We start from the raw sequence: 14,842 nt of genomic DNA on the forward strand, positions 1-14,842 counted from the left end.
TTTAAGATGACTGCAGGGGATTCTATCTAGTATCTCACATGTCCCAATATTTGTCAAGGTACTTTTTGTCATTGTTTTATCATTATTTCTTCCCATTTCCACTTAAAATTTCTTATTTTTAAAAGAATTAGCCTTTTCCATCCTGATCTCAAACCTTATGGTAAAATACTCCAGTTGTTTACATCTTGGACATATATTGATCATTAAAATGGATTTTCCAGTTGATTGAAGTTTTATTTCAAATAAAGAACCTTTACTATCCACCTCTAATCACTGCAATATCATTTACTTACCTAGGCTTGAGAATGAAATATCTCTTTTCCAGTTAGTGTTTCTGGATTCAATTTGCAAAGCTATTAAACATCTTAGTACTCAACTCAATTATTTTATTTTGTAAAATATATTTTTGTTGTCACCTTCCAATAAACTTCTTAAATCTGTACTGTGACTAATCTTTATCATGTTATATATAAAGGTTTATTAATCAAAACAACATCAACATGTTGGGCTAATTTGTGCTGTATTATTTAATAATAGTTTATTTATTCACAATTTGAAGAGTCCAGTGCAGGTAACAATATCTCCTAGGAGAATTTCCTTTATACTTAACTTGACTTTTATACTGTGAGGAATCCGCTCCTGGGTTTTGGCTGGAACTCATCCTTGCAGAGCTGTGGAGTTTCCAGCCCAACCCTCCCTGCTCCTGCAATCAATAATCACCTGTTCTGGACTCTCACTGCAGTCTGCTTCATGCTGCTTGCTATGCAGCTCTGTCCCTATTGGCTGCCCATGCTATTTAGGGCCAGCCCTTCCCCACAGGAGGCGGCTAAGCATAATCCTAGTTCTCTTGGATGTAACTGTGTTTGCTACAAGCTCCTGTGGCCTGGCTGTACTTCCTCCTTGCAGAGGCCTTCGTTGCCTGGCCTAACTTGGGCCAATCTGTTCCTGTGCTGAAGCGCTGGATCCCCAGTGCTAAGCTTCATAGCTCCTGTGGCCTGGCTGCATTTCCTCCTTGTAGAGGCCTTCGTTTCCTGGCCTACCTTGGGCCAATCTGTTCCTGTGCTGAAGCGCTGGATCCTCAGTCCTAGCTTCTTAGTTCCTGTGTGTTACGATTGTGCTCGCCACAAACCGGGACCGGACCGCGGGGCTAAGGTAGGGTTATATAATCATGACCTTAGTCCGCGCAGACTGATCCGGAGTGCGCAGTTCGCAGTCGTACGTAGCAGGGTCGGGACTGGAGAAGGTAGCATCATCAGTGGACAAGCCATGGTCAGGACAGGAGAGATCAGGGTAAACGTTATTCAAGCAGGAGTTCTGCAACAGGTAATCAGAAGTTCCCCGCTTCAGCTTAGGAGCGTGAGCGCGGGCGTGGGTTCTGTGCGTGCGGCCACCATGGCCCATGCTACTGCTCTCAGGAAGGGAAAGGCAGACCGGAGTGGGCACACCACCAGGCAGCACTGGTAAACCAGTGCTTCAGCGCAAGAGTCCAGAGCGGGCCTGTGCAAGGAGAGAGAGAGCTACAGACCTCAGGACTCGTAGACCGGCCTCTACTAGGGAAGGACAGCCGGCCTCAGGAAACTGGAAGCTGAAGTACGCACTGGAGAATCCTCCGCTTCAGCACAGGAAACCCGAACACGGCCTCTGCAATGGAGAATGAGCAGCAGGCCCCAGGAACCAGTAGATAGGCTCTGCAGTAGAAGGATAGCAGGCCTCAGGAAACAGGGAGCTGAAGTTAACATGAAGAGTACTCCGCTTCAGCACAGTAGACAGGAACAGGCCGCTGCATGAGACTAGCAGCCGGCCTCAGGAAACAGAGATCTGAAGTTAACATGAAGAGTACTCCGCTTCAGCACAGGAACAGGCCGCTGCATGAGACTAGCAGCCGGCCTCAGGATACACAGGATAATCAGGAAATACAGGCATCTGCATGAAGACTAGCAGCAGGCCTCAGGAACTAGGGAATAACAACTAGAGAGGTTAATACATACACAGACAAGCCAAGGGCTTGTGGCAGAACACTTGTGACATTCAGGAAGGACTATGCTCGGCAGGGAGCATTGTGGGAAGGCTGTCTTTAAAGGTCAGTGAACCAATAGCAGAAGGGGCGTGTGACAGCATAGCTTTAATGAGTGAACCCAGGGTGGAGCTGCAGTGAATATCAGGAGCAGTTTTCCAGGACTGCACAGGTCTGTGAGGCAAGGTAAGCAGTTAACTGATGTGTGGATTCCTTACACTGTGGCCTGCTGCATTCCTCCTTGCAGAGGCCTTAGTGCTGCCCTACCCCTGTCCTCCTTACAGGGGCCCTTTCTACGCTCAAGCACCTCCGCTCCAAGTTCCTGTTTCCTATGCTGAAGCGCCACGCACCTGCCTTCCCGTTGCCGACCCTCGCTTGAATCCTCGACCACCGCTCCTGTGCCGCCTGCCTTGACCCTAGCCTGGATAACGTTTACGCTGCTTTCTCTAACCCTGACCCGGCTATGTTTGACTACGGACTGCGCAACACAGAACCGGCTTCGTGGTCTAAAGTCTGTGTTTACCCATCCCCACCTCGGCCTTGCGGTTCGGTCCCGGTTTGTGGCGAGCACGACCATTACATATACCATGCAATTATTTCTTATAAGGCATTCAACATGAGAGTGCCACCAACTTCTATGTTTTATTTATGTGTGTGTATATGTGTATGTGTGCGTCTCTGGTTTTAAATATATATTGCCATGCTCAGTAGCAGTCCTCTTTGATACCTATACGCATATATATATATATTGTGGTTATTTTGGGGGTTCAATATGAGCTTATATGGTTTCTGTATGATATATATATATGTGTATATATAGTGCAGAATAAATGAGTTCTTCAGTATTAGGTGATACCTTTTTTTATTGGACTAACAATTTATGTCATAGGACAAGCTTTCGAGAGTTCTCCTCTCTTCAGGTCAAGCAATACTGATATACAAAGGATTCTATGGCTAAAACAGTGTAGAGAAACAATCTATGTGAAACAATGTAGAGAAAGTTGCACTATCGCAACTGGACTAACACGGCTATTTTCTGCTTTATATATATATTTTAAGCAAAAGATGGCACTGTGTGCTCATTTGCATGTCACTTCCCAGAATCCCTTTATGCAGTGGAAGTACTGTGTGCTGGGTGATAATGGTGAAAGGCAGGGTTGCAGACCTAAGACATGCACATGAGCATACAGTAATATTTCCATTTGCAATATGCTTTACTGTGGAGGGTTTTTGTCACTTTTTTTACCCACCATAACTTAACATGTGTGTGTTTGTGTGTGTGTCATGCCATTGTCACTTGATAAAGACCAATATGGTCGAAACGTTGTGTTGGCTCAATAAATGAGTTTAATTTGCTAAAACCCGTTGTGCCCTATGTTCCTTTATTCATGTGTGTGTGTGACGCCTCACAGCATGCACGGACACCACCGGGGACGGTTCTTCTTCTATGAGGTGAGTGAAATTTGATTTTATTTCTAATTTTTTCAGGAATTCGGCTTCTTCATCCAGGGAATGCATGGCTACAGCCCGGCCACCCTTGATAACAAGTAATCCGAACGGCAAAGTTCAGTGGTAGCAGACGCCATTTTCCCTCAGGATACTGGTCACCGGCTGTCCTCAATTACTTTAATGGCGGCATTCCTGGTAACAGGGAGGAGCCTAAGGAGACGCCAGCCTGCCTTTACACTCAGTCCCGTGTGAGAACGGAAGCGGTGACGTCACCGCGCTCACACCGGAGCAACGCGAGATACACGCGGCTACCGGCAAGGACTACCAGGGACTGGTGTTTGCTGCTGGACAGCCGGGTCGGGCGCTCCTATTGATTTTAAAACTCACTGTGTTTGTGAGTACTGCACCGACACACTTTATTCGAGCAAATACCCGGTATGTACCTGGCAGATACCTGGAATGCGCCACTCCTCACCTCTGACAAGCCCCGTTGCATATGCCTTCCCAGCCTGGGTTCATGCCTGGCTGATGGGCGGCTGATCTGTTAAATGATAATGATTAGGATTTAATAGGCTGCAATGCTTCGCGTGTCTACCAGATGGCATAAATTCTTGAATTGTAATGCAGTATATATATATATACTGTGCAGTATTGCAGCCAGCGGGAATAAAATGCTTCAATCCCTGCTTGAAAAATAATCCAATGCACTCGGGCAGAAAACAGTCACAAACCTCAATACACCCGGGTATACCCGAATTCGTGGGACTAGCCAAGCTCGAATAAAGTGTGTCGCCAGTGTATATGTCTGTTCGAGTTTTGGAGTTATTTAAAGGTGTTTTAGATATTGCGCAATCCTCTGTTCCTTTTTATCCCTGTTTGGAATCACACACATAGGAACACGAGGGCGGAGACAGATGACATCACTGAGAGAAGGATATTCCACCTGAGCCCATCCAGACACAGTGCATCACGTGGGGTTCGTGTTAGCCTGGAAAGCCTGGGTTTGGAAGATTACAGATTCTCTCCACTGCATGCTGCCTGCTTTGTATCTAGTAAGTAGGCACTATTTGAAGCTGTGGCGATGAAGTCTCCGGGAAGCGCAATATATGTAAAAAGAATAGAAGAATAAAATAGTGATAGTGTAATATTGTTAAGATAAAGTTAGTGAACTCAAATAGTGATGACACTGCTCTCTAAATATATACTCACAAACGTGTGAGGTTTTGCAGGCACATAAAGGTATCTTTTAAGGCGTTCACTCAGTCACCAGGAGATGCAGAAATCAATGTTTCCCCGTGTATATGGACTCCCAGGAACCTTATTTAAAAGATACAACTGGACATAGTGCAGACCGTATGTATAATTTATCAAAAGTAAATAAAACAAGTTACACTCACATTGTTTCAAATACAGGTAAGCATTTTAGATCTCAATGGATCTCTCCGGCCGGGTGGATGGTATCTCCGCTTCCCCTCTCTCGTGGCGTGCGTTCCACCGGTGCGTTCCAAACACCGAAAGTGATGTCATCCGCCGCGTCCACTTCCTGGGGTTCCAGCCGTCTCAGGGATAGAGCGTCACTCTATGCGTTTCACCATATAGGTTTCATCAGGAGTGACATTCTATTGCTTAGTGGGGATATATATACCCTCAATTCTATTCTCATTGGTTGGTAGTTCACCTGATTCTATTCACGTTAATCATAGATATTTAAGGCTATAGTGAGAATGAAACGAGACTATCTCTGTAAAGCATATGTTCTGTAATCATCTATTGACAATATTAAAGTGCAAGTAACAAACATTTGATACAATTAATTATAAAACATACATTTTTATACACTTGGTTTAAAATACATAGATTTATTTTGTCCTCAGACCACATTTAACAATAAAATTTTAAAATGGTTATAAAATCAATTTTGAAACTTAGATAAAATGTTAAAATTACTACAATGTAATATTTAAACAGCATTATTAAAAACAGGTAGTCAAAGGGAATGTTCCCTACTCTAGGGGGATATAGATGGAAAGTGCATAACATTAATCATTCTTGGTAAAGGCAATTTCTAAAATGAGAGTAAAAACAAAGAATTAGTTCATTTAAAATCACAAAAAAGGTTTCAAATCGAAATCTAGGTTCAAACCGGACGGGAACATAGTTTTTAGTTCATACATCCAGAATGACTCTCTTTTGATCAATGCTGTGTGTCTGTTTCCCCCTCTCCAATGGGGCATAACTTGCTCTATTGCTTTGAATTTTAACCCTTTAGGGTCCGCGTTATGTGCCATTAGAAAGTGGTTTGGAACACTATGGGTTGTCATTTTCCTTTTTATATTCCCTATGTGTTCCAAAATACGTGTTTTCAAGGGTCTAATGGTTTTCCCTATGTATTGTAGACCACACTCGCATTCGATCAAATATACAACAAAGTTGGATCTACAGTTTAAATGTTGTTTTATATTATATACCTTCTTAGTAATGTTGGACTGGAAGGTATTTGTAGTTTTACAACTGTAATGGCAGGCTGTGCAAAATTTACAATCAAAAAACCCTTTAGGGGGTTCTAACCACGTGGGGGTTTTTTATATTTGGGGAACCCCTCAAGGCGCTAGGTGCTACTAATTTCTTTATATTTGGTGCTTTTTTATACACCATTTGGACTCTATCAGGTAAAGAGGTACCTATGATGGGATCATTCTTTAGAATCGACCAGTGGTTATTCAGTATGTTATTTATTTTGTATGCATCCCTATTATATTGGGTAATGAAGGGTACTTTTAAATTGTCATCTCCACTAGATTTTACCTTAGGAGTTAACATAGACTCTCTTGATACTTGTCTTGTTTTATCCAATGCTTTTTGTATAACATTGGGTTTGTAATTCCGTTCTGAAAACTTTCTGGACAATATAGTAGATTGTTCTTCATACACCTCATTATCAGTGCAATTTCGTTTAATTCTGCAGTATTGGCCGTATGGAATATTGTTTATCCATCTGTTTAGATGGCAGCTTGACTGCAGGATGTAATTGTTTGCGTCTACATCTTTGAAGAAATTTTTTGTCTTAATAACATTATTTTCAATGTATATTGTTAGGTCCAGAAAGTTAACAGTGGTCTTACTAAAAGTGGAAGTAAATTTAAGGTTTAGATCATTATTGTTTAGATACATAAAAAATGTGTCCAAATCCTCCAGTGAACCCTTCCAAACAAAGACAATATCATCAATGAACCTCCGCCATGTGACCAAATTTGCACCCCGACCCATCCAAGACCATATGTACAGATCTTCCCACATGGCCATGAGTAGGTTAGCATAGCTGGGTGCAAATTTGGTCCCCATGGCGGTTCCACATAATTGCAGGTAAAACTCATCATTGAACCAAAAGAAATTTTTGGTTAAAACAAATTGGATACATCTGATGAGGAAATCTATCTGTACCCCTGGGATTTTCCCTTCTTTCTCTAGGAACATTTTTACCGCCCTGCAGCCATCCTCATGTTTTATGGATGTATACAGGGCTGTAACATCGGTGGTCACCAATATGTAGTTATCTTGCCACTCTATGTTCCTAAGGGCCCCGATTGCATCACTGGTATCTTTTAAATAAGATTTTTGTTTTTTCACACTATTCTGTAAATAGCTATCAATAAATTCAGACAGGTTAGCCGTTAATGATCCAATCCCAGATATTATTGGTCTCCCTGGGGGGTGTGTGATATTTTTATGGATTTTTGGAAGGAAGTAAAAGACCGGGAAAACTGGATCTTGCACATATAGGAACTGAAATTCATGTTCCTCCAAAATTCCCAGTCTTCTACCATCCTCCAATAGGGCTTGAAGTTCTTTTTTATAAAGTATTGTGGGATTAGACTTCAATTTCTGATATGTTATTCTATCGCCCAAAATTTTATTTGATTCTTGCATATAATATTCATGATCCATGATCACAACACCCCCCCCCCTTATCTGCTGGTTTAATCACAATTGTTTTATCTGATGTTAATCCTTTTAGCGCTATTTTTTCTTCTTTAGTCAGGTTATGATGCTGCCTGTCCTTATTATTACATAAAGATTCCAAATCCTTTGTTACTAATTGAAAGAATACCTCAAGATGATTCCCCTTGGCAAATTTGGGAAAAAATTGTGATTGAGGCTTAAATTTCGAATGAACAAAGTTTGGGGTACTAGTATTGGGAATTGTTGAATTAGTATTTTTATTTTTATCTTCCCAATTTCTAGACTCCACATCTTTATTCATAAAGAATCTTTTTAGGGTTAATGTTCTTAAAAATTTATGTGTATCTACATAAAGACCAAATTAAGACCAGATACACATAAATTTTTAAGAACATTAACCCTAAAAAGATTCTTTATGAATAAAGATGTGGAGTCTAGAAATTGGGAAGATAAAAATAAAAATACTAATTCAACAATTCCCAATACTAGTACCCCAAACTTTGTTCATTCGAAATTTAAGCCTCAATCACAATTTTTTCCCAAATTTGCCAAGGGGAATCATCTTGAGGTATTCTTTCAATTAGTAACAAAGGATTTGGAATCTTTATGTAATAATAAGGACAGGCAGCATCATAACCTGACTAAAGAAGAAAAAATAGCGCTAGAAGGATTAACATCAGATAAAACAATTGTGATTAAACCAGCAGATAAGGGGGGGGGGGGTGTTGTGATCATGGATCATGAATATTATATGCAAGAATCAAATAAAATTTTGGGCGATAGAATAACATATCAGAAATTGAAGTCTAATCCCACAATACTTTATAAAAAAGAACTTCAAGCCCTATTGGAGGATGGTAGAAGACTGGGAATTTTGGAGGAACATGAATTTCAGTTCCTATATGTGCAAGATCCAGTTTTCCCGGTCTTTTACTTCCTTCCAAAAATCCATAAAAATATCACACACCCCCCAGGGAGACCAATAATATCTGGGATTGGATCATTAACGGCTAACCTGTCTGAATTTATTGATAGCTATTTACAGGATAGTGTGAAAAAACAAAAATCTTATTTAAAAGATACCAGTGATGCAATCGGGGCCCTTAGGAACATAGAGTGGCAAGATAACTACATATTGGTGACCACCGATATTACAGCCCTGTATACATCCATAAAACATGAGGATGGCTGCAGGGCGGTAAAAATGTTCCTAGAGAAAGAAGGGAAAATCCCAGGGGTACAGATAGATTTCCTCATCAGATGTATCCAATTTGTTTTAACCAAAAATTTCTTTTGGTTCAATGATGAGTTTTACCTGCAATTATGTGGAACCGCCATGGGGACCAAATTTGCACCCAGCTATGCTAACCTACTCATGGCCATGTGGGAAGATCTGTACATATGGTCTTGGATGGGTCGGGGTGCAAATTTGGTCACATGGCGGAGGTTCATTGATGATATTGTCTTTGTTTGGAAGGGTTCACTGGAGGATTTGGACACATTTTTTATGTATCTAAACAATAATGATCTAAACCTTAAATTTACTTCCACTTTTAGTAAGACCACTGTTAACTTTCTGGACCTAACAATATACATTGAAAATAATGTTATTAAGACAAAAAATTTCTTCAAAGATGTAGACGCAAACAATTACATCCTGCAGTCAAGCTGCCATCTAAACAGATGGATAAACAATATTCCATACGGCCAATACTGCAGAATTAAACGAAATTGCACTGATAATGAGGTGTATGAAGAACAATCTACTATATTGTCCAGAAAGTTTTCAGAACGGAATTACAAACCCAATGTTATACAAAAAGCATTGGATAAAACAAGACAAGTATCAAGAGAGTCTATGTTAACTCCTAAGGTAAAATCTAGTGGAGATGACAATTTAAAAGTACCCTTCATTACCCAATATAATAGGGATGCATACAAAATAAATAACATACTGAATAACCACTGGTCGATTCTAAAGAATGATCCCATCATAGGTACCTCTTTACCTGATAGAGTCCAAATGGTGTATAAAAAAGCACCAAATATAAAGAAATTAGTAGCACCTAGCGCCTTGAGGGGTTCCCCAAATATAAAAACCCCCACGTGGTTAGAACCCCCTAAAGGGTTTTTTGATTGTAAATTTTGCACAGCCTGCCATTACAGTTGTAAAACTACAAATACCTTCCAGTCCAACATTACTAAGAAGGTATATAATATAAAACAACATTTAAACTGTAGATCCAACTTTGTTGTATATTTGATCGAATGCGAGTGTGGTCTACAATACATAGGGAAAACCATTAGACCCTTGAAAACACGTATTTTGGAACACATAGGGAATATAAAAAGGAAAATGACAACCCATAGTGTTCCAAACCACTTTCTAATGGCACATAACGCGGACCCTAAAGGGTTAAAATTCAAAGCAATAGAGCAAGTTATGCCCCATTGGAGAGGGGGAAACAGACACACAGCATTGATCAAAAGAGAGTCATTCTGGATGTATGAACTAAAAACTATGTTCCCGTCCGGTTTGAACCTAGATTTCGATTTGAAACCTTTTTTGTGATTTTAAATGAACTAATTCTTTGTTTTTACTCTCATTTTAGAAATTGCCTTTACCAAGAATGATTAATGTTATGCACTTTCCATCTATATCCCCCTAGAGTAGGGAACATTCCCTTTGACTACCTGTTTTTAATAATGCTGTTTAAATATTACATTGTAGTAATTTTAACATTTTATCTAAGTTTCAAAATTGATTTTATAACCATTTTAAAATTTTATTGTTAAATGTGGTCTGAGGACAAAATAAATCTATGTATTTTAAACCAAGTGTATAAAAATGTATGTTTTATGATTAATTGTATCAAATGTTTGTTACTTGCACTTTAATATTGTCAATAGATGATTACAGAACATATGCTTTACAGAGATAGTCTCGTTTCATTCTCACTATAGCCTTAAATATCTATGATTAACGTGAATAGAATCAGGTGAACTACCAACCAATGAGAATAGAATTGAGGGTATATATATCCCCACTAAGCAATAGAATGTCACTCCTGATGAAACCTATATGGTGAAACGCATAGAGTGACGCTCTATCCCTGAGACGGCTGGAACCCCAGGAAGTGGACGCGGCGGATGACATCACTTCCGGTGTTTGGAACGCACCGGTGGAACGCACGCCACGAGAGAGGGGAAGTGGAGATACCATCCACCCGGCCGGAGAGATCCATTGAGATCTAAAATGCTTACCTGTATTTGAAACAATGTGAGTGTAACTTGTTTTATTTACTTTTGATAAATTATACATACGGTCTGCACTATGTCCAGTTGTATCTTTTAAATAAGGTTCCTGGGAGTCCATATACACAGGGAAACATTGATTTCTGCATCTCCTGGTGACTGAGTGAACACCTTAAAAGATACCTTTATGTGCCTGCAAAACCTCACACGTTTGTGAGTATATATTTAGAGAGCAGTGTCATCACTATTTGAGTTCACTAACTTTATCTTAACTATATTGCACTATCACTATTTTATTCTTCTATTCTTTTTACATATATTGCGCTTCCCGGAGACTTCATCGCCATTTCATATCAAGAGGATTGACCGAGCAAACCTCAACCGGGTCACAGCTGCATCTCCCTATATGTTTACATAAGTATCACTGTTTATTAATTTTTTCACTTTATATGATTGATATCTGAATATTTAGAGCGCCACAATTTGATAAGTTTCCTTTTGTATGCACTATTTGAAGCTGTACATGGGGTAATTCGATTGCTGAAACAATACTGCACAATGTTTGTGTCCATGTCCATGGTTCTTATCATACAATACAGGATAACAGCCTGCAGCAGAAAGGGGGAAAAAACTCCCCCTGCTTTCTTTACAAGTTTTGGGAACTGAGTCCATTTACCATTCAAACATCTGAAAAAAAAGGACTTCACTCTCACACTTGTATCCTTCTATTGGCATTGTATTGCTTTATAATTAATTATTCACGATATCTTTGTACACTTTGCGCCAGGTACTTTTCTATATTTGTATTTTCAACTTTGGAGAGCGCTTCCTTCGTTTTGTAAAAATGGAAGCGGACTATAATATTTTTAGGGGCCTCCTCGGCCTGCGGTTTGGTCCTCAGGGCCCTGTGACAGCAATCTAATTGGGTCTCTGCCTCTGTTTTGTCCGGCAGAACTGAGGTTAGCCACCGGGAGGCAAAGTCTTCAACATCTGCAATCGCTTCGGGTATCCCCCTGATCCTGACGTTATTTCTTCTGTCCCTATTCTCTGCATCTTCTTGCTGCTCCATGATGCCTGTAAGCTGCGCCTTCAGATAAGCTGTAGTCTTTTCTTGTTTCTTCATTCCCTTTGCTGTGGCGTCAATTTTCTTTTCTAGTTCATCGGTCCTGTCCCCTATCTGGCCAATATCTTTTCTTAGTTCAGAGATTTCTGAATGAAGAAATTATTTTAAGTCATTAAACAATGCTTTCAGTTCCTTCTTTAAGTAACTTCTGGTGACTAGCTCTCTGTCGTCTCCTTCCTGCCTTGATTCCATCTCGGAGTCAGAGTCTCCAGATTCCCTCAGAGTCAACTCCCTTCCCGCTCTCGGCGGCTCCGATGAGGCAAAGTAGGAGTTGAGATCCCTGGAATTCTTCTGTCTTTTCGATCGGGTTGACATCTCTGGTTGTTTAGACCTTGAATTCTTTAACTTGTTGGGTCTTTTAAGGTGCTTTTATTGTCAGTTGTGCTTTTATTATGCTGGGCATAGGTGGAGTTTAGGAGTTAAGCTGCTGTACTCCTCATAGCTGCGCATGCGCCTCCTCCAACTATTTAAAAAAAAATGTATTTTGTGTTTTTAATGGTATTTTGTAGATTTTCACATTAAGTTACAGGGAAACTTCCCTAAGTGAATTATCATGTGTTTGAAAAGATATGACTTCTTAGTGAAGCTTTTCTAACATTTAGAGCAGTTATAAGGCTTCACCGCTGTATGGATTCTTTGGTGTATAACAAGATTACATTTCCGCCTGAAGTTTTTCCCACATTCAGAGCAGGTATAGGGTTTCACCCCTGTGTGAATTCTTTGGTGTGTAACAAATTGTGATTTATCACTGAAGGTTTTCTCACATTCAGAGCAGTTATAGGGTCTCACCCCTGTGTGGATTCTTTGGTGTTTAACAAGATCTGATTTCTGAATTAAGCTTTTCCCACATTCAGAGCACTTATAGGGTCTCAGCCCTGTGTGTATTCTTTGGTGTGTAACAAGATATGATTTATTACTGAAGGTTTTCTCACATTCAGAGCAGTTATAGGGTCTCAACTCTCTGTGGATTCTTTGGTGTGCAACAAATTGTGATTTATCACTGACGGTTTTCCCACATTCAGAGCAGTTATAGGGTCTCACCCCTGTGTGGATTCTTTGATGTGTAACAAGATCCGATTTCTGAATGAAGCTTTTCCCACATTCAGAGCACTTATAGGGTCTAACACCTGTGTGGATTCTTTCATGTGTAACAAGATTAGATTTCCACCTGAAGCTTTTCTCACATTCAGAGCAGTTATAGGGTCTCAGCCCTGTGTGGATGTTTTGGTGTGAAACAAGATGTGATTTATTAGTGAAGCTTTTCTCACATTCAGAGCAGTTATAGGGTCTCAACTTTGTGTGGATTCTTTCATGTTGAACAAGATTTGATTTCCGACTGAAGCTTTTCCCACATTCAGGGCAGTTAAAGGGTGTCATTCCAGTGGGGATTATTTGCTGTATAACATTGCCGTATTTACCACGGTAGGTTTTCATGTCTCTGCTCTTTAAATCCTCTCCTTGTCTTTTCTGGTATTGTAACATCTGTCCGTTTAGAAAAATGCTTTTGATCTATAGGAATGTTCTGCCCAGTTTCTTGTAATCTTGTTCCAATTCTCATACAGATTTGTGCAATGTTGAAGTCCTTAGAATATATTTCCATTAACACCTCGTGTAATTGATGATGTTTGGGACATTTCTTACATCGCTTCTTGTTCACAGATCAGTCATATGCTGATGATACATCTATGGTGAGAAAATGTATTAATGTAACATTGATGCAACAAAGTACATTTGGATGAGAAAGACAAGTTAATCGAGTTAAACCTTCATAAAATTCTACTTGTGCAAGATACTGAATATAAATAAAGTTACATTGTTGTATTAGTTCTATTTACATTCACCCAGAGGAAGGCAAAGAAACACCCCAATTAATCATTTTACAATTATGTCTCATACATGAAAATAAATATTTCCTCCTCACTCCAGTAATGGAAATCACATTACTCCCTGTATCAATGCTCTTCATATATTGTTCTGTTCTGTAGGTATGAATTGTTAAAAAGTGAGCACATACAATAGTAGATCAGAACCTTTTCTCATCAAATAAGTTTTGTTGTACTTTGTGATATAATAACCCTTTAGTGGCTCAAGAGGTCAGCCAGCCATTGATATCCCATGACTATCTCACCACTAACATCTACAAAGGTGTAAATACACAGCTTACACTAGTCTAACTGGGCTGATTAACTAAAATAGGAACAGAGGTTCCTGCCGTAATGTCACGTAATTTTCCCTGATTTGTAGAACACCACAATGTAACCGGCGCCTAGGTCAATGAACCCATACAAAATCTAAGGTGATATCTGACCGAATATCAGACCAGTCCTTAGTGTCCAATCAATGTCCAGATAGATCTTGATTGATGTCTCATAACATGTGGAGGTAAACACAAAGAAAAATCATAGTGCAACACTGACATATATCAAACAAATCTAAAAACTGACCAGTGACAGTCAAAACAGGTGGTTCTGGGACTACTGAGAGCATTGGTGCTGATTTCCTCCAGCCCTATCCCTTTACCGAGCACTGTTTGGCGTGGGAAGGTGGTTTGGCTAAGTGCCGTAACTGCAGACAGCAATTGGGATTTTCAGCGACTGTGAGCATGTGAGTGACGTCATCTGAGTGCGACGAGATCAGCGGGTTTGCGATCGGAGCAGCAGTTAGCGTGACGGCGGCGTCCGAGCCCTGGAAGTACACTGTGGAGATTCCTCTTGGGATCCAGCAGAGGGAGAGATTAAGTTGCTGATAATGCTGTTTAAAAACTACCCTGTCGTGAGTAGGATTCCAATTTTACATCTACTGGATGGGATCTCCACAGCCTATGTTCTCTATTTTTTAGACAATTGTTTTGTCTTTTTAACGTTTCTTTATTCTTAATATTAAATAGCACCAGTTTTTTTCAGCTATTCTGTGTTGTGTGTGTGTCTGTGTGGTGTTGTGGTCAGTTTTGAAGTGAAACTTCTTTAGGTTCCACTAGTCATGATGGGACAAAACTGGAGAGATGGAGACGAAATGTGAAACGGAAGTGACGTCACCGTCCC

At 40.1% G+C, this 14,842-nt stretch overlaps 2 protein-coding genes across 4 annotated transcripts in view; both read right to left on the reverse strand.

Moving 5' to 3' along the window:
- Positions 1–14,842, reverse strand: part of LOC142464319 (uncharacterized) — a 582,685-nt gene that overhangs the window by 426,334 nt on the left and 141,509 nt on the right. The gene's annotated exons all lie outside the window — the stretch shown is intronic.
- Positions 11,570–13,477, reverse strand: LOC142464327 (uncharacterized). Its single transcript, XM_075567825.1, has one exon. It carries the CDS (start codon positions 13,281–13,283, stop codon positions 12,393–12,395), a length of 891 nt encoding a protein of 296 aa, XP_075423940.1. The 5' UTR covers positions 13,284–13,477; the 3' UTR covers positions 11,570–12,392.

The sequence above is a fragment of the Ascaphus truei genome, chromosome 12 (genome assembly GCF_040206685.1).
Source record: "Ascaphus truei isolate aAscTru1 chromosome 12, aAscTru1.hap1, whole genome shotgun sequence".
NCBI lineage: Eukaryota > Metazoa > Chordata > Amphibia > Anura > Ascaphidae > Ascaphus > Ascaphus truei.